Source organism: Limanda limanda, chromosome 4, assembly GCF_963576545.1.
Source record: "Limanda limanda chromosome 4, fLimLim1.1, whole genome shotgun sequence".
Lineage (NCBI taxonomy): Eukaryota > Metazoa > Chordata > Actinopteri > Pleuronectiformes > Pleuronectidae > Limanda > Limanda limanda.
The window spans coordinates 24,221,685-24,240,755 of NC_083639.1; the positions used below are offsets into that span (position 1 = coordinate 24,221,685).

Here is a 19,071-nt window from a genome sequence, read left to right on the forward strand (position 1 = left end):
TACTAGTTACTGCATAAACAGTAATTACCTCATGTGATTACTGTTTATAGTAACTACTTTTTTAAGCTTTTTTAAACGTCTGCTTCAATTATTTTACTTAAGTATACAAATGTCAGTCAGATAACACTGATTGGTTGATTCAATCATTGGAAACCCTGAAACCTCTGGAGAGGGCTGCATTGTGCTACATTGTGTTACTTATGTCTTTGGGCTGCATCCATCATCCAATCAATTCCTTACTTAAGTCATAGTTTACACTACTAGTTATTGGCAAATGTAGTAGTGTTACTACAACACTGCCCATCACTACCATTTTTGTTGTCAGCATATACACTTTAGAAAGTGCATGAATAATATTAGAGAAGAAGAACACATTGAGTCACACTGAGGCTTCTAGCATGTTTTTGAATATCATACACACATCTTAAATAATATACCTATCTCTTATTTTGTTGAAGTAACTCTGTTTCTGAGATGTGGCGTGCATGTAAAGTTGAGCTGGGCGATACGGAAAAAAACCATATCAAATTATATTTTTTCATATCAGTAGATGCCGGTACATATCAGGATCTAAATCAAATTACTATTTCTGTCATTCCTGCTTCAGAAGTTGAAAGACATAAGTGGTATTACCTGTCTTTGTGGGAACATTCTTTCAACACAATTTGCAGGCTGCTACTCGTACACTTTGTGCTGTGTACATCAACCTTACCTGACGTGGCTGGAACACTACTCCAACCACACGATTGGTTCGGTGCTGCGCTATTCTCATTATCATTGGATGTACATGTTGTCGGTCAAAACATGGATGGAATGAATTCTATTGTAGTTGTATCGACCATGTCTTATATTTCTATCGAGGAAAAGCTATTTCACAATAATCTGTATCTAATGTAAAGATTGGTCTGTACTCTGTAATGATTACACCCTGGCTGTTGGGCTGATGTTTGAGTGATGTATGTAACTCTAACAAAGGGTATGCTGACATTGGCTGCCAGGTGGAAGCTTGAAGAACTGTACAGTGTAGCATACTGGCAAATTGATAACTGTAAATCCTTTCTTGGCCAAGTATTAACAAATATTTTGTAAGATATTTTATACAGAGCCTTTTGTTTCTGCGGCCATCTATTATCATTTTTAAGTTGCTCGTAAAGGCTATGGCCAGTTCCTTGTACTTTACACACCAGCCTCTGCAATCCTCATGTAGACAGTGCTCTTAGTACATTTTGGAAAAAATAAAAGATCAGATCCTGATTATATAACTAGTTTTAACAGGTTCCACCAAGTTGGACTTGCAGCGATCTTGAACACAATACAAATTACTGGCGGCATATGAAGACAGATAGAAGGTGACAGTAAGCAATGCTGACACAATAATCACAAAGTGTTAAAATTGGTGCGCCTGATGGATGACTAGCTCCACTACAGTCTTGTCTTTTCTTCGCAAACCTGAATATTTACTCGACATCATATCTGTGGGACCGACCAAATCAGTTTGCTGTCAGGCTTCTTTTGCAAATACTGTTACGTATGAAATATTGCGTAATCTCTCTCTCTCTCTTTCTCTCTCTCTCTCTCTCCCTCTCTCTCTCTCTCACACACACACACACACACACACACAGGCATAGCAACAGGTGCTGGGGGAGTGTTTGGGTATTTAATCCTATTGTCGAGCAAAGCTCAGGTCACAACCCTGTGTTCTGCACGGACTCCACCCCCACTGCTGTCTTATTGGACAGCCCACATTACTCAATGCTGCTGCATTCAGGTCGTAGAGGTAAATATGAGTTTCACAACACTTTATAATATCTACAGGGACTAATGTGAAGAAGAACACTAGAGTTCAGCTCTCAACACAATATCAGGGTGCATAATGATGCAGCCCAGTGTGATGACTTAAGTAACATTTTATCACTACAATAAACAGTGTAGAATAGCACCAAGTTTCTTGAAATATGTAATGCAGGGTTGGGTTACATGAAACTCAAGTAATAACTGAATCATTGACCTCAAGTGTGGAAAGCACACAGCTTTGTCCCATTTGATATGAATGCACAAGTAGTTGTTGAATCCCACACCAGGAAGTGGTATTGGACAGCCGGTGTGTGTGTGTGTGTGTGTGTGTGTGTGCGTGCGTGCGTGCGTGCGTGCGTGCGTGTGTGTGCGTGTGTGTGTGTCTGTGTGTGAGTGTGTTTGTCTGTTTCTGTCATGGGCTACCTTTGGGGACAAATTTCAGTTTAGAGACCAGTTAATTGGGGATGGCGTGTCCAAGTGGAGACAAAAGCTGTGTCCTGGATTTAAAAATAGCAGATTTTTTTAGATGAATTTTAATGGTTCCAGCTAGGTTCAGTTTCAGGGGTCTAGATGGGAGGTTAATATGGTAAGGTTATCAGTGATTATGGTTAGGGTTTAGGTAAGTCTCCTGGAAATGCAAATCTACATAATGGCTCTTAAAGTGTCTTTTGTTTGTGTGTGTGTGCGTGTGTGTGTGTGTGTGTGTGTGTGTGTGTGTGTGTGTGTGTGTGTGTGTGTGTGTGTGTGTGTGTGTGTGTGTGTGTGTGTGTGTGTGTGTGTGTGTGTGTGACTGAGAGGGACCAGCCCCCTTCATGCCTTGTTAGGAAAGCCCTCCCTCGGTCTTCCCTCCTTCTTTGTACACTGGCTGTCAGTTCAGGTTAGCAGCATGTATGTGGCAGACCGTCTGCTCTCCCTGCCACTTGTTCACAAGGATGAACGCTCTCTACTCTCTGCTCTGTATCAAATACAGGTAGGGAGGGTCTGGACACACTTAGTAATTGTTGTTGTCACAGGAGGCGATAGTAGTAGATGAGGACACCACAAAGGGTAGGTGGTAGCACACACTGTCATTTGGTGTCATGTAGTTGTTGAATAGAAAACAGGTCACATAAAGTTCTCATGGATGACACTGTAGAGCATGTGTAATGATTCTGTGTTTCTGCTATATCATGAAATCATTGCTGTTTCACTACTATTATGGAATTAATGTCTGAATGGTGTTAATAATATTTTCGTATGATTCTGTATTTTATTTTTGGTGGAAAGAATGTATGTAATTCCAAAATGTCACAAATACAGTAGTGCGATCTGTTTGATAGAATCAGGTTACCATCAGCCACCATTCATCAAAGCTTCCTCTCTAGTTGAGGGTAGTTTGTTCTGCCTTGTCTTGAAAAGAAGGCTTTCTGGTCTGGTGTTTTATGGGCAGCAGTTCATTCCCAGAAAATAAGCAAAGCTTAAAGGTCCAGTGTGTTAGATGTAAGAAGAACAATGGAATATGGAATCCATAAATCTGTTATTATTTGTGTGTAATAACCTGTAACTATGAATGTCTTTTTGTTGCGTTAGAATGATCCCCTTATCCTCTACCATGAGGTGTATTGAGCAGTTATTCAGAGTTATAGTCAAGAAATTGCAATTGATTCATGTTGTGTTCAGTAAAGCATCTGGTCAGATGATGGAGGCCACTGAAAGGCTCTATAAAATCCACATTGGGAAATATACTGACTTTAGAACATATCTGTAACATTTTAAGACACTAATGATTTTGTCAGGCCCAAATTACATCTCCTTCAGTAGTTGTAGTTCATTTTCAACTGATAACATGTTTTGTTTAGGTGGTAACACAATGTTTCCTTACTTATTAATACATGTATATAGAACAATTAAATTACAGAAAAAGTGTCAATTTCTTTTATACAAAAAGATCTCATCTGCTGCCATGCAGATTATATCATAAAAGCTGCCTGACAGTTAGATGTACAGTAACTGCTGCTACTCTACCTCTAGTTTCATGTTTTAAGAGAGTGACTCAAGTGACTCCTCTCCTGTTTCTATCTGATGTATGTTAACTCCTTGTCAACTCTAAATACCTGGTGCAGATCTCTAGTTTACACCAGTCTGATGTAAAACATCGCATTTGTGAATTTTCACAGACAAGACATGACTCTTACTGCAGCTTAACACTTTCCTATTTCACAGCTTCTTTGTACAGTCTCTAACTTCAAACACACACTGTGTGTGTGTGTGTGTGTGTGTGTGTGTGTGTGTGTGTGTGTGTGTGTGTGTGTGTGTGCGTGCAGGAGTTCAGAGTCTATTTCTGCGTTCTGTTTGACTTTTAGGGGAGGAGCACTATATTGCTGACTGCCATTACCAAATCTCTCTTTCGCTCTCCCTTGCTCTCTCTCTCCATACACACACATACACACACACGTGATGATCTCTGAAAGATGACCTGCATCATGCTGTCTAGCTTTTGTCTAGGTCAGGACCAGATATGTTAAGGGGTTTGTCAGAGGACTGAAGCCCAGGCCAAACCTTCTCTTCCTCGCCAAAAAAGATCTAACTAATGGTTTGTTAAATAGTTTGTGTCCAGCCAAAATGTTCCCAGTGCTATTGGCTCTCCTTTCACACTGACCTATTTCTCTGGTGTGCCCTTTCAATGAAAAAGATTCAGTTAAGTTTTGGTAACCAACTGTTTTGGTAACCAACACCAATCATGTAAAGAGCGGTCAATGTGTTTGAAAACTATCATGAGTGTTTGGTTATGGTTAGACAGGATGTAATCATGAATTTGTTCACCAAGAACCACTAAAGTTATAAAATGGGATCTCTCTGTCTTTCCGCCAGGCGCTGTTTCCAGACAGCCCATTTCTATGTGGAGGACAACGATTCACCCCGAGTGGTGCCCAATGAGACGATCCCTGTCATCCCCATCCCAGGTTAGAGCTTGTATAATGTGTATTTGCTGTAGTAAACTCCCTTTAAGTTGTTTCTCCACAGTGTTAGCTAGGTGGTCTCTGTGAGGTTGTAGGTCAGGGCTATTCTTGGATCTGAGGTCTGAGGTCATAAGCCAGTGTGAAGAGCCAACTGGTGTCATCTTCCGGTGACCAAATAGCCTGTAGTCAGCTCTTATCACCACAAACTCTCCTGACATGTTTTTCGGTGTCTTCTATGTGTATGATATCAACTTGCTCGCTGTGAATCCAGCGGAGGATCCCCCGCTGTGTTCACACATCGACTTCTCCTGGATCTCTACGGACTTTATACTAGGAGGCAAGGCAGATAAAGTCCGTAGAAACTGTGGAGTGTCTCACCTAGACATTTGCGTTCACACATGCGCACACGAAAACATGGAGGATCTGCGGCGTCTGAAAACAGCTTCAGATAGAACTGAAGAGGCCTCTTGGATGTGATTTAAAACATCTTCAAGAAACAAAAGCACAGTTGTACAACTTGTAAAGATATAAGTCACGTATTTTGCATAAGCTCTATCTTAATAGCATATTAAATGTTGCACCATTATTTGGCGACAGGAATCAAACATGGTGACCATGGTGGCCAGAACTCTACTCTCAATGCACATGTGTAGTAGTAAAAGCAAATAGGGAGTATGTGAATTCTCAATGTGTGTATTTGATCGGTTGTTGCAAAGTGTTACAGCAGTATTATTTTTAAATCATATCAAACATCCTTACTGTGGAGATTCCCCAGTTACCAAACACCCACACTCACATCTTAGAAACCGCTCCAAACCCGTCAAATCGGTTGAGAGCTTCTGCATGTGGCGCCATTACAATGGGCCTTGGCTCAGTCCAAAGACCTTTATTCACAGCAGCTCCACCACGGCCGAGCCCAGCACAGACAAAGAGCCTCTGTCACATCCCCAGCAGGAACAGGCTCCTAGAGCTACAGATACAGTGAGTGTTGGAAGCCTCATAGCTTTACAGACCCTCCTGTACAGAAAGCCACACCATGAGGGCAGCAGATTTATGGCAGCAGACAGACAGGGACGTGTTGTCTGACCATATGTCTCAGCAGTGTTAATTGTCTCAAAAAGCTCAGACCTAAAGCTTTGCACACTCCAGAATCCTCTTTAAGACCTTCTGCTGGATTTAAAACCAGCTTCTTACAGAGCCTTAAACTCAACACACACACACACACACACACACACACACACACACACACACACACACACACACACAGACTTCAGTATAATTTGTTATATTACCTAGTACTGTGGATAGATAGATAGATAGACAAACAGACAGATAGATGGAAGGAGGGATAGACAGATACGGACAGGGGTACAGATGAAGACAGATGGACAGTGTACGATAGATAGACAGACAGACAGACAGACAGACAGACAGACAGACAGACAGACAGACAGACAGACAGACAGACAGACAGACAGACAGACAGACAGACAGACAGACAGACAGACAGACAGACAGACAGACAGACAGACAGACAGACAGACAGACAGACAGACAGACAGACAGACAGACAGACAGACAGACAGACAGACAGACAGACAGACAGACAGACAGACAGACAGACAGACAGACAGACAGACAGACAGACAGACAGACAGACAGACAGACAGACAGACAGACAGACAGACAGACAGACAGACAGACAGACAGACAGACAGACAGACAGACAGACAGACAGACAGACAGACAGACAGACAGACAGACAGACAGACAGACAGACAGACAGACAGACAGACAGACAGACAGACAGACAGACAGACAGACAGACAGACAGACAGACAGACAGACAGACAGACAGACAGACAGACAGACAGACAGACAGACAGACAGACAGACAGACAGACAGACAGACAGACAGACAGACAGACAGACAGACAGACAGATAGATAGAACATGCCATGGAGCAAAGGAGTGTGCTGTCTGTGAAATATGTCAAAGCAATAAAAACAGATTTGATTAGGTATCCATGCAGCTAATTGGTTCCAGACCTATCCTTGTAACTCTCAGCAGCCAGCTGTGTTTACTGACAACCAAATAATGTTGACATATTTGCATCCCTAAATTAAGACACAAAGTTAAAGTGAGCCAGTGTACGCTCTCGTTAATATTTGATGAAGACTAAAGTGTAGGAAGCTGTGAGGACCTGTGTGTCTTTTCACTGAACCGGCTCCATTACTGTGGCTCGAGTTCAGCATCTGGAAGAACAGCTACCACTTTGCAGCTGTTTGTTATCAGATGAAACATGTGCTCCAATCCTGCGCCAAAACACCTGAACAACAAAAAATACTAAATTTGCCCTAAACCCTGTCATATTTATTATTTATCTTTTTAAACTGGAAGAACATGGAATAAACTACCAATTTCTGTTTCCCATTGAGCTTCCGCCACCAGTGCCATTCGTTGGGGAAAAAAAAATTACGATATCAAGATGTATTCAGTCTTAAGGTTACAGGAACGAGATGACTAACTCAACATTTGATTAAGTGAAATGTTACATCTCTCATCCAAGAGGCTTCTTCAGTACATTCCGCCCGGTCTTGTCAGTAAAGAACAGATTTCCATCTTGTTCCACCAATGTTACAACAGGGGATTGTTGGTTTCTCAATGAAGCGAGAAATAGATATATACATACGTGTCTATTTCTCAAATATTTGTTTACAAATATACAAGTGGCCCTGTAACAGCACTTGCTCATGTTTTAACCCTGCTCTCATCTCTTACAGATGACATGGAAGCCATTCCAGTCAGGCAGTTCATAAAACACATCTCTGAACTCTACTCAAATAACCAACATGGATTCTCAGAGGATTTTGAGGTAAGCAGTAAAGTGTTGTACATGCACACCAAACCAGGCATGGTAACAATGCAGGAGTTCTTAAACAACCATTTTTTTCTTTTTCGAAAAAAAAAATAACCCTGGAAGTCATTACATGTAAGTCTGTCAGTACATTTCAAGTTGATATGGTAGTTGCTTATTTTCACATCCAGCAGTTAAGAATGTGCTTATGGAACGTGTTTATGGAATTGGGTTAATCCAATAGTCACTTGCCTTTAGCTCTGTTAAACATCTACATTTATACAGCTTTTATTCTGAAAACAGTTGCTAGTGTTAGCTGAAAATTATGCTATATGAAAGAAGGAGAGTTGTGGTCCAGACAGATAGACCATGAACTGAAACTGTCTGCCAAACTCTGTAAAGCTGAGGGGAGCTCAGTTTTCATACAAACAACTTTTAAAGGCTGGTATGCAAGTGGCATCTGGTTTTTCTTTCAGACTGTCACTCAGTCCCTAAGACCAGATAATAGCAACAGAAATCTCAAAACAGTGCATGAGAACTCTATGTTAAATTCTAATCTGTTTCACATGACACTAGTCCTTCACTGAATTCTGAAACCTTCACATGAAAACACACACTATCAGTTCATGAGAGATAAACGGGTGAAAGAATGTACAAGAGCAGGTTACCACCATAGTCCATTGTTTTAGCTCAGACACAGTCATTGTTCCTATTCCCACTGTAGTTCTAAAGCTCTAATTGGCATATTATTCACAGTACACGAGTACGCACTCATAAAACTCAAATATCCGCTCACTAAAAGATATCGTTGATTCATTCAGGAGTGTTTCCCTTGTGTATTTAATCTTGTAGGGGAAGAAAATATGGGCTCTCTCCTGTCTAAATGCACTCCCATGTCAAATAAATATTAAAAGCAGAGATAGTGAGAGATAACGAAGACCATACTGCATACTGAATGATTATGGTTATTGCAGGGAAAACGAGAGGGAAGTTTCCGTGATGTGCAATTTATTTGAGTTACCCCCCTTGCTTGCTTCATCACACCAGCTGTAGCTCCCTCGGTGTTTGTGGTCTGTCACAATATACTTCCGTCCCTCTGCAGTCCATCACCATGCTCTTCCTAGAAAGAGGAAAGGGGGTGGGCTGAGCAGGAGCCCCTGAATGAGTTACTTAACTAGAAAAGCAGAGACCCTTACAAAGTACCTATGTGAGCGCTTCCCCTCTTCCCTCTTCCCTGTGCCCCAGTTTTCGCAGGACGCTGGAAAGAGCTTTTGTAAGAAAAATATTTTGAACATGCTCAGAGGAAATACACCCACACTGTGGTTATCAGATAAGATTAATAAAACAGTTACTTCACCTTGTATCAACCCACATAAACATCATGTTATAGAAGGATCGCATATGACATGTACATGACCTCACAGTCAGCATATACAAAGGAGGCATTTTTCAGATATGCAGTCTGTTATACGTCCTGTTAAACAATGTGTCAGACTCCATTGCTATGGAGAGACTATGATTGCAGCAGGACTACTTGACATATAGTATTGAAGTTATCCTTCAAAAATGTTTACCCTCATCGATGCTGCTAAAAAACTTTAATCCCGATGATGTTTTCCTACACTTGACATCTGTTGCACTTCTGTCCGTCCTGGGAGAGGGATCCCTCACATGTGGCTCTCTCTGAGGTTTCTACGTTTTTTTACCTGTTAAAAGGGTTTTTAGTAGTTTTTCCTTACTCTTGCTGAGGGTTAAGGACAGAGGATGTCACACCATGTTAAAGCCCTATGAGACGAATTGTTATTTGTGAATGTGGGCTATACAAATACAATTTGATTGATTGATTGATTGATTGACACCATCAAAGCACAAAATGATATATCTTTTGGATGAATGTTTTCATCCCTTTGGTACCACACAAAGTGTTAAGTTAGTTGAACATATTATGAAAAATATTTGACCACAACCTTTTGCAAAATGATAAAGACGTTTGAGCAATAACGTTTGCAGCTGACAAGATCACTGAAGTTCACTGAAGTCGAGTGCGGGATCATATGAGAGACTAAAAACCTTTCTGCCTCAGTCCTGACAGAACTGAACATTATAATGAGGGGATTTGATCATTTTACAGATCCTAAATAATGTTTTCAGACCAGGCACCCTCTCCACAAAGCTTTGATCCTAATCATTCAATCTGTCATCTAAATTTTCTTGTATCATAAAATTGCTGAAGTTCGAGTTAAATTCTCCTGGGTTTGTGGTTTTCTTTGACGTCCATTAGTATTTTTAAATATGACCAAATGATCTGTTTTATGTACGAAAGAGGCAACAACAATCAAAGACTACATTAAAATAACTGACAAAGTCCGCACTACACAAAAAACTCCCTTAAAAACGTTGTTGTTGTTGCTGTTGCTGTTGTTGTTTGTGACAGCAGGTATATGACCAGCAGTCGTAGGAGACTGCGTCTGTCTTTTTTGCATTAGCTCCAAAATGACATGTTTATGTTGAGGTGATGAAGCGATCTAGTGCCATCAGATTTTAGCCTTAAGAGCAAAACTTTAACAGCAACCTTCTCAGAATCCTAAAAGGAGTAGTTTTAACAGTGGTTCCATGTAATTTAGTCTCTGAAACTGTGAATCACCGTGTCAGCCTGAAAGAACAAGACAGTGTGTAAACCATCTCCAGTCAAATCTTTTCCCATCATACCTGCAGCCTCTCACATGTGCTCAAAGGGGAAGTCTGCTTCACCCCAAATAAATCCATGTTTAATAGTGATACAACAAGTTGATTGGCCTGTAAAGCTCCCAAGAGAATGACACGAGGGTCAGAGCCAAAACCAGGGTCAGCTAACAGCTGTTTGCTTGGCAGGAACTCAACATCAAACTGACTGCAATTCCCAGAAAGGTCATCTGTAGTTTTCATCACGTAAAGAAGGAATACAGGAGATATACAACAAAATACCTCCAGGTTGAATCATGTGATTTCATTGTACTTGTTACTTTCCAACATGCTGCACTAAGGCCTCGGGTCATGAAAATAGATAATTATCATGCAAGGAATGTTGCTTGACTAGGAGGTATGAAGGAAGAAACACCTGCTGTCACCAAAGATAAGAATGACAGATAATGAGGGGCTGAAGAAGCTGGAATCAGCCCTAACTGGTAGAACTAGGAGAGCAGCCTTTTGGGGAGAGACATAACAGTTAGAATACAATTTACATTAACTACAAAACTCAAGTGTGCGTTGAACTGGGAGCAATCATTTAAAAAGAAAGCATTGGAAAAAGACATGATTTTATTATTTGCATGACCACATTTACTTCAAATCCATCTAATAAATCAGCTTTTTCCCATTTATATAAATGTCATATGAATATGAGCAATCGAGAGGGAAACAAGGCTTTAGCCCTAAAGCACAAGCATCAGCCCCTAGATTCTACGTGATTCAGCACTTATAGGTTACACTGTGTCATTGCATGCAAAATGGAAAGTGTTCATCCTCTGAGGAACATGATGTGTAAGGTACCTTTCACAACTAAGTCCCTATTACATTCAGGCATATCTTGAAAAAAAGATTCATCCTATGGGGACAATGGACATCCACAGTTAATGTTCAAGAAATGGAACATTTTGATACAAGTGTACAAACGGATTGGAATGACATGTCAGAATGTGTGTGTGTGTTCCTCCCCAGGCTGTTCAACGGTGCACTGCTGATATGAAGATCACATCGGAGCACTCCAACCACCCTGACAACAAGCACAAAAACAGATACATCAACATAGTGGCCTGTGAGTACACACTTTATGTATTAACCACTATAACAAAATTAATGAATGTATCTGTGGCTGGTGTAATTTAAAGTGACTCAGTGGAAGTGGGGCTCTGTTCCTGCTGCTGTTTTCTTAAATTCTCCCTTAGCCCTAATGAATCACACCACATTCAACTGAAAATCTATTCAGAGCCACTTCATCCACAGTCAGTGGCAGTTTTAATTGTCAGTTAATTTGTTTATTTTCATTTAACTGATTTATATTTCTAATGGTAAACACTAAGATAAAACTGCAAACAAATGTAACTGAACTGAATCAGAATTACAATAAAGATATCAGTTAGTTGAACCACTGAACCATGATCATTTAAGGCGAATGACTTTTGAGAAAAGTAAACTAATCCGAGATTGTGTGTGCAAGTGGTGCATTGTTGTTAAGGAAAGGCAGCTGGATCGTCCAAATAAGTATGTGTCCTCTGGGGTCCAAGAATATTGACAGTAAACGTGGTGCGAAGGGAAACATCCTGGAATTACCCATTTCCAGGAATCGTTAATTCCCCCACTGAAGGACATATCTTAAAACCCAAGACGTATCTTGTACCCAATAGATTCTCAGCCATATATTCATGGATGTTTGTCTCAGATATATAGCTGCCCAAATACTTGATGAATCATTGCAATCCTTGTGGGACCATGAATAATCATACCAAATACTCTATCATGTCAAAGCAAAACACAAAGTATATCTGTGAGCTGTTACAGACCAAACAACAACAAATTAACACAAGCCCTATCAAGCTAAAACCCAACACACAGGCCTGGTGCTGGAGGGCGTTGGTCTCACATGTCTCATACATTGACTGTGGCTAGATTAGCTCAGTCTTGTATTCATTAGTTATAAGTGTGTGCTGAAGGCAGGGGACAGGTACATTGAGCAATGTTTTAAGTACAAAGGTTAATGTGCTTTCTGGTTGGTGTCTGGGCAGGGCGTGGACGTTACATGGAAAGTACTGTGTGTTGGGGCTAAGGATAGGTTTCAGTCTAACTGTTTCACTGCTCATTGTTTCCTCATAAGATGACCACAGCAGGGTGAGGCTGAGGCTGCTGGCTGGGAGGGACTCCAAACACACAGACTACATCAATGCCAACTATGTAGACGTGAGTGCTTCCACTGGGGAATCTAGAATACTGGTGTGTGTGTGTGTGTGTGTGTGCGTGTGTGTGTGTGCAGGCACGATAAAGACAATCATCTTGGAGAAGATATACAAGAATACAAAAATCTGAATTGTATCTTAGACACTTTCTTAAGCTTTGGAAGAATTTTGTAATAAGTATATCATTTTTTTATGCTACATATTGCCAAACTAATGGTCTACCTCTCCAATCTTCATTCATCAGGGTTATAATAAGCCTAAAGCCTATATTGCCGCCCAGGGACCTCTCAAGTCCACTTATGAGGACTTCTGGAGGATGGTATGGGAACAGAATACGGGTGTCATCGTCATGATCACCAACTTAGTTGAAAAAGGAAGGGTAAGTGCTGATGCCGACTCAAGTGCAGTCTAGCTTTTTGGTTTGGGCGAGGTTCGAAGATGTGTTGCAATGTTTTATGTTCTAAGGGTGATATAGTGATCAGCATGTGCTTATGTCCAGCCATCTACAATTTATAATTTATACATTTTGTTTTCTGGAGCAGAAATGGAAAGCCATCCTGAAATGTTTCATGAAACCTCACGGTACATGTCATTGGCTTGCTGTGCTTCACGGTGTCAAAGAATGGTCCAACCAGTGGAGTCTCAGGCCCTGATGCTCACCACCGGTCATTTGATAGGCATATACAGTATATTGATATTGAACATATGCAGGATGAAGTGCAGGTGTAAGAAGTGAGGAGAGAGAAGAGGCAGATGATAGACCTTGTGAGTAGCAGCACAATGTGTAACTGCTCAGATATTAACAGTGTTTAAAGGCTTTGTAAGATATCTACCTAAAGACATGTTTCCAGTTCTACAATGAAATTGGATGTAATTTGCTGATTATTGCATCAGAGAATGCAGTGTAGATGAAGAGAACTCAGGATATTAAGGCTTCTTATTATGGAAAGGAGAGACAGAATCTACTAGCTGACACATTCTGGTGCAGTCAAGATTCAAGATTTTTATTGTCAAATGAACAGAGATAACATAAAGTAGTCACTGTCAATGAAATGCTTGGGTCACACTCTCTTTAAGCAATGCTCAGTAATTTCAACCCAAAAAAATAAAATAAAAATAGAAATAGTATAAAATAGAATAAAAAAAGAATAAAATAGAATAACAATGAAATAGAATATCAAAAATTTAAAATAGAAAATAAAATATATACATCTAAATATATATCTTGGCAGAAGTACAGGACTGGCCGGGAGAGCCGGTGCTCGATCGTTTATCTGTTAATTTAACAATGAATTACAGATTAAGATTTTCATCCAAATATAATAAGCTTCTGCGGAACACAAGCACAATACAAGTGGCCTCAGTGTCACACTGTGGATATATGATTTATTAGTTTGATATTTGAAGCTTAACCCGTGTGAAAGATAATAAGATTGTATTTATAATAGATTATAGATTTTAAATTACAGATTATAAAAATATAGATTATAAATTAGTATGTCATTATATATATCATAAATACAAATCTCTACTTCAACCATCTCTCCAAAGTGTCACAGTTTCTGTGCAGGTACACGTGATCAAGTTCTTTTAATTCAACTTTTCGGTGAGATGCATAATTTTATGCCTATACAGCAGATATGGATGAGAACCTGGTGTTGTGCATGCTCGCTCACTTTAATGGCCAAGCCATCAATAATGTGAAACAAGGTTTTCCTGCTGGGGCAAGTGAAATTGTCCATTTTGAGAAAAGTAGTGTCCTGTTGCTTGGGTACTTCACACAGCTGCCTGAGGTTAATGGATGGATGTTCCTGTATATGGACACTGTGTTAATTTGAGTGTGCTGTAGAGTCCTGAAGGGGGAAGGGGTTCATTAGGTAACTGAATTGAACTTGTCTGTGTATGTCTGTGTGTGTGTGTGTGTGTGTATTTGTGCAACACAGAGAAAATGTGACCAGTACTGGCCAACAGAAAACAGTGAAGAGTACGGCAACATGGTAGTTACACTGAAAAGCACCAAGGTTCATGCCTGCCACACTGTTCGCTGTTTCACACTGCGCAACACTCGAGTCAAAAAGGTGAGAATAACAGACAGGAGGTGGGACTTCCTGTCTGGACAGGTCGAGGTTGAACTTTGGTTTAAATTTTGAAGATGGCATTAATTAGATATGATTGATGTGATATATGTTATCATTATCAACGATTGAGACTGAAAATAGTGAACAGATGTTATGTAGCTTTCAGGATCCATGTTTCCTTTATTCTGCTGCTTTCGTCATTTGAAAGTCATTATTTAGTTTCACTGAAGAGATGATAGGATCTATTCAGTCTTGAGCTTTCAGAAATAAATTGGGGTGAAAGTTGATGCTTCCAATTCCATGTTGTCTTTTATTCTTATCTATTCTAACAAGCATATCTTCCTTCTCCTTTTCCTTCTTCTCTTGCATCCAGGGTGGGAAGGGGAGCTCCAAGGCAGGGACCCAGAATGAACGCACAGTGCTCCAGTATCATTACACCCAGTGGCCAGACATGGGTGTCCCAGAGTACACCCTGCCTGTCCTCACGTTTGTCCGAAGGTCCTCAGGGGCTCAGAGGCCTGATATGGGGCCCATGCTTGTTCACTGCAGGTGATGTCTCTGTTCTACTTTCACTTCACTTTAACATCCTCCCTCACACTGTGTGCTCAATGTACACATTAAAAAACATTTTTCTTTTTTTAGAGAAGTACACTGTTGTCATTCTGTCTATGTCATTATTATTGTGAGACAAAGGCATTAATTCCACCCTCTAATTATTTTTGCTTTTCACTGCCATTACATCTGCAACAATGGTACAGTATTATTCGAATTGAAGAAGCAGAAATATGGCAAATGAAAATACAGCTGGTAAAACCAATGTGTTTGTGCTTTTCCCACTTAATAGTTGTTTTTGCTGCAGCTTTAATTTCCTATCTCACCAAGCAGCAGCAGTAAACCTGCAATCACTATAGTAATTTTGTATTTTTACATTTATGCAGGCAGGGTGTTTACAGGTTATTGGTGGTGGTGGTGGGAGGGTGATGTGGGGTTGGCACACTGCCCAATTGCTGTGGCTGCAGGCACACCACTCATTAATAACATGTGCTATGGCCGCACGTACACACACACACACACACAGTAGCAGACAATACCTCACATTCAATACATTTATGAATTTGTAATTACAGTACAGGAGCTAATTGCAGTGGTGCCCATGCTTTTATTTTGTAGAAATATGGAAGTTGGAAAAGTTAAGCAAAACTTCCCAGCTGCTCTTTACATAATTGTTTCATCTTTATTTCTCAGTTCTGAACAGCTGAAGTACAAAGTTGCATTGTAATCTCTCTCTATCAGTATGTGCTCATTAATTACGGCAACTTAATTGGTGTTAGACTTGGACTTGTTGTGGATTTGCATATTGTGTCACATAAAGGACACATTTGAATGAACAATTAACGCATTACAAACATTTCCATCTTTAGATACTGTGAATATAGACGCCAAAAGTTGTGCTAACTAATTTGGATGTTCCGGGAAAATACAGTGACATAGCACATGAAAGCCATGTTATTGTAACTTCACTGTGTCGTGTCTGGGTCCATCATTACCTCTAATGTAATTTGGTGTGTGCTGGTCCTCAGTTTCACTGTGTTGTGTTGCAGTGCCGGAGTGGGTCGGACGGGGACGTACATCGTCATCGACAGCATGCTGCAGCAGCTCAAAGGAAAGAGCACAGTAAATGTACTTGGCTTCCTAAAACACATACGCTGCCAGCGCAACTACCTAGTCCAGACAGAGGTTGGTATATCCATGTTTGTGTGTGAACCAAATATCTGGTTTTCATGTTGTAAATTATGAGAACATAGACACCAAAACCATTTACTGGCTTATTTGTTTCCTCTGATCAGTTTAGATTAAAAGCTGTTTTTTTCTGCTGGTACCTTATTAAACGTATTAAAACAAGCACAGGGACATGATTCAAACATGCATCTTAATGTGTCAGTTTGCATCATTGATCATTCATTCCTGCTGATACTGGAGGTCCAGCAAGTCCAACTGTTCAAGAGGTTGATGCCTCACATAATGTTTCATCCTCAATAGGGTTTCAATGCTGGCTGAGGGCGTGCTAACAATAGCCGTGGCAATTGTGAGCACTTTTGCTTCACCTTTATGATAATAATAATAACTTTAGCACTTACAGTATCTTAACGAGGTAAAAAAAAGTGCTCCACACAAAAGTCCATGGCAAAATGAAGAATCGATTGTACTAAAAGATATTCAGTTTAGTCCAACTTAAGAGCCAAATCATACCAGAATAAGGTAGAGACCTTAGCTTTGTAGAGAAAGACAACAGTTCCCACAGTGAGCAAGCACAGCAACTGTGGAGAGAAAAACTCCCTCATTAACTGGGAGAAACATCTGTCAGAACCAGACTTAGTGTGGGCGGCCATCTTCCTCGACCGGTTGGGGTGAGCAGAGGAAATGGGGAAGAGTGGAGGTGGGTGGCATAGAGCTGTAGAAAAGAGAGACAGATGGGGGTGGGAGAGGGGGAGAGAGAGAGAGAGATCAAGATTTAGACCATTGATTGCCCTGACTCGCTGAGTGGTCATATTTGTCTCTTCTTCTTCATCTTTTGGTGCATTACCACCCACTTATCTGGAGTGAAGACTTATGTTAGTCTCACTCTCGCTCTGTCTTTTTTGGCTCTGAAATATCTCACCCACATGAGCTTTAAGGTATTGAAATTGGGCACCATTTGATTTAATGTGAATCAATACTAGGTAGCCTACTACCAAGTTGGTCGTTATAAACGTACCTAAGACTGACCAGAAAACATGTTATTTTGTGTTTTTTTCAAAAGGACAATGAATCATAGATGTTTATTTCTGGCTACTAGCTGTAGCAATATCACCAGGCTGCCACTATTCCCCTGGTCACTGTCCAAAGCAGGAAAGAACCATAAGAATTTGATCAGGTTTAGGAATCAGGTCGTAGAAATAATGCGGGAAATAATGGGATGTTTGTCAACACATGGAACTCTCTCCATAGTCGAACTGGCCACCAGGACTGTTGCAACCAATCTGTTGCATCTGTGTGCAGGTGGACCCAGAACATATACATTCAGTTTTTGCCAATGTCTGTCATTAAAGATAGACAATCCATCTCCATTTCCTCTCACTATACAAAAATCAGGCCAAAACATTGTGGAGTCCGGCCATGCTCTGTTGCACTGGTAATGCCATTTGGAGGTCTGCATAGTAGTGATCACGGAATGGAGCCATGGTATAATTTTCCTATCAGTACATTTATTGGACTAATTGTGAGGCATTATTTGCTGTCAATCAATGTATTTGATGTGTACTTTTTTTTTAATCTTATTTGCTAACATGGAGGGTCAGGGTTTGTGGCTTACATGCAGCCAGGCACCTGGGGGAAATCAAAAAGTTTGGCTTCACTTTTGGGAGCTGTCCTATCCTCCACCTTTATATACATTCTATGGATTTGTCCAACAGTATCTTCTCCTGCCCTCTGTCATTTAGTGTGCACATGAGACCCTGCTGGACATATGTCTCCAGACTCACCAGAGTAGAAAAGAGCTAACTTCCTATGTTTTGGTTGCACAGCTGCAGTTGCACCTCATTTTTTACAGACCGACAGATTCGCATAGTGAAAGCAAATGTCCTTATGGCTAATACTTGCTTTTGTTGCAATGCAAATGAAGCACATAATCAGTAATTTGTAAGTATGTATGTGTGAAAACACCTGTACAATGATCTGCTATACCTGCTGTTAAACATCTTTTTTGTCTTTTCTTATCCAGGAGCAGTACATCTTCATCCATAATGCCTTGATGGAAGCTATTTTGGGGAAGGAGACAGAAATGGCAGCTAGCCAGCTTCACATCTACTTCACCAGCATCACAACACCAGGACACACTGGCCGGATACGTCTGGATAAACAGTTCAAGGTGAAGGGACACATGTGACAACACTATGGCACAATTGGAGAGAAGAGAGGGAAATATCATAACATAAAATGTATGCTGGTTTGCCAAAACATTATGACCGGTGTAGTGGAGCCTTCTGTGCCTCATTACTCACCACTACCGGAGCCAAAGAGGCTCCGACCATTCTGGCCAAGACAGTTTGGTCCTTGGCAGTGTCTCTCAGGTCTTTGCATGTTTCTCCCACATCCAACAATTCTCTTTGAAAATCAACTATTCATCTGTGAGTAATGTGTTTAGACTCAATTACAAAAGATAGTTTGTCATTGGACCATATTACCAAATCTAATTTCTAATCTCAGTTTCAAAGACATTAAAAAGAAGTAATTCAAGATTTTGGTGGTTCATTAAATGATAGTATCTTACTTTTTCATTAAATTAGTATGTAAGAAATTAAATTATATTAAAATACTGATATGTATTGACAATTGAATACAAAGTAAATTATCCTCCTGTCAATCTCGTTATCTAGCGCTGGTTTGTGTTGTTTCTTGTGGTAAGTCTTGACAACAGGAGAGTATGTGGCTGATGA

The 19,071-nt window shown here is 40.4% G+C and overlaps 1 protein-coding gene across 1 annotated transcript in view; it reads left to right on the forward strand.

The window, feature by feature from the left end:
• The window catches only part of ptprga (protein tyrosine phosphatase receptor type Ga), a 352,902-nt gene that overhangs the window by 324,543 nt on the left and 9,288 nt on the right, over positions 1–19,071 (forward strand). The window contains exons 14-22 of the mRNA XM_061070454.1: positions 4,645–4,736; positions 7,517–7,608; positions 11,287–11,383; positions 12,440–12,522; positions 12,763–12,897; positions 14,462–14,596; positions 14,970–15,145; positions 16,198–16,333; positions 18,357–18,503. Coding sequence (XP_060926437.1) covers positions 4,645–4,736; positions 7,517–7,608; positions 11,287–11,383; positions 12,440–12,522; positions 12,763–12,897; positions 14,462–14,596; positions 14,970–15,145; positions 16,198–16,333; positions 18,357–18,503 — 1,093 coding nt within the window. The remainder of the gene's footprint in view (positions 1–4,644; positions 4,737–7,516; positions 7,609–11,286; positions 11,384–12,439; positions 12,523–12,762; positions 12,898–14,461; positions 14,597–14,969; positions 15,146–16,197; positions 16,334–18,356; positions 18,504–19,071) is intronic.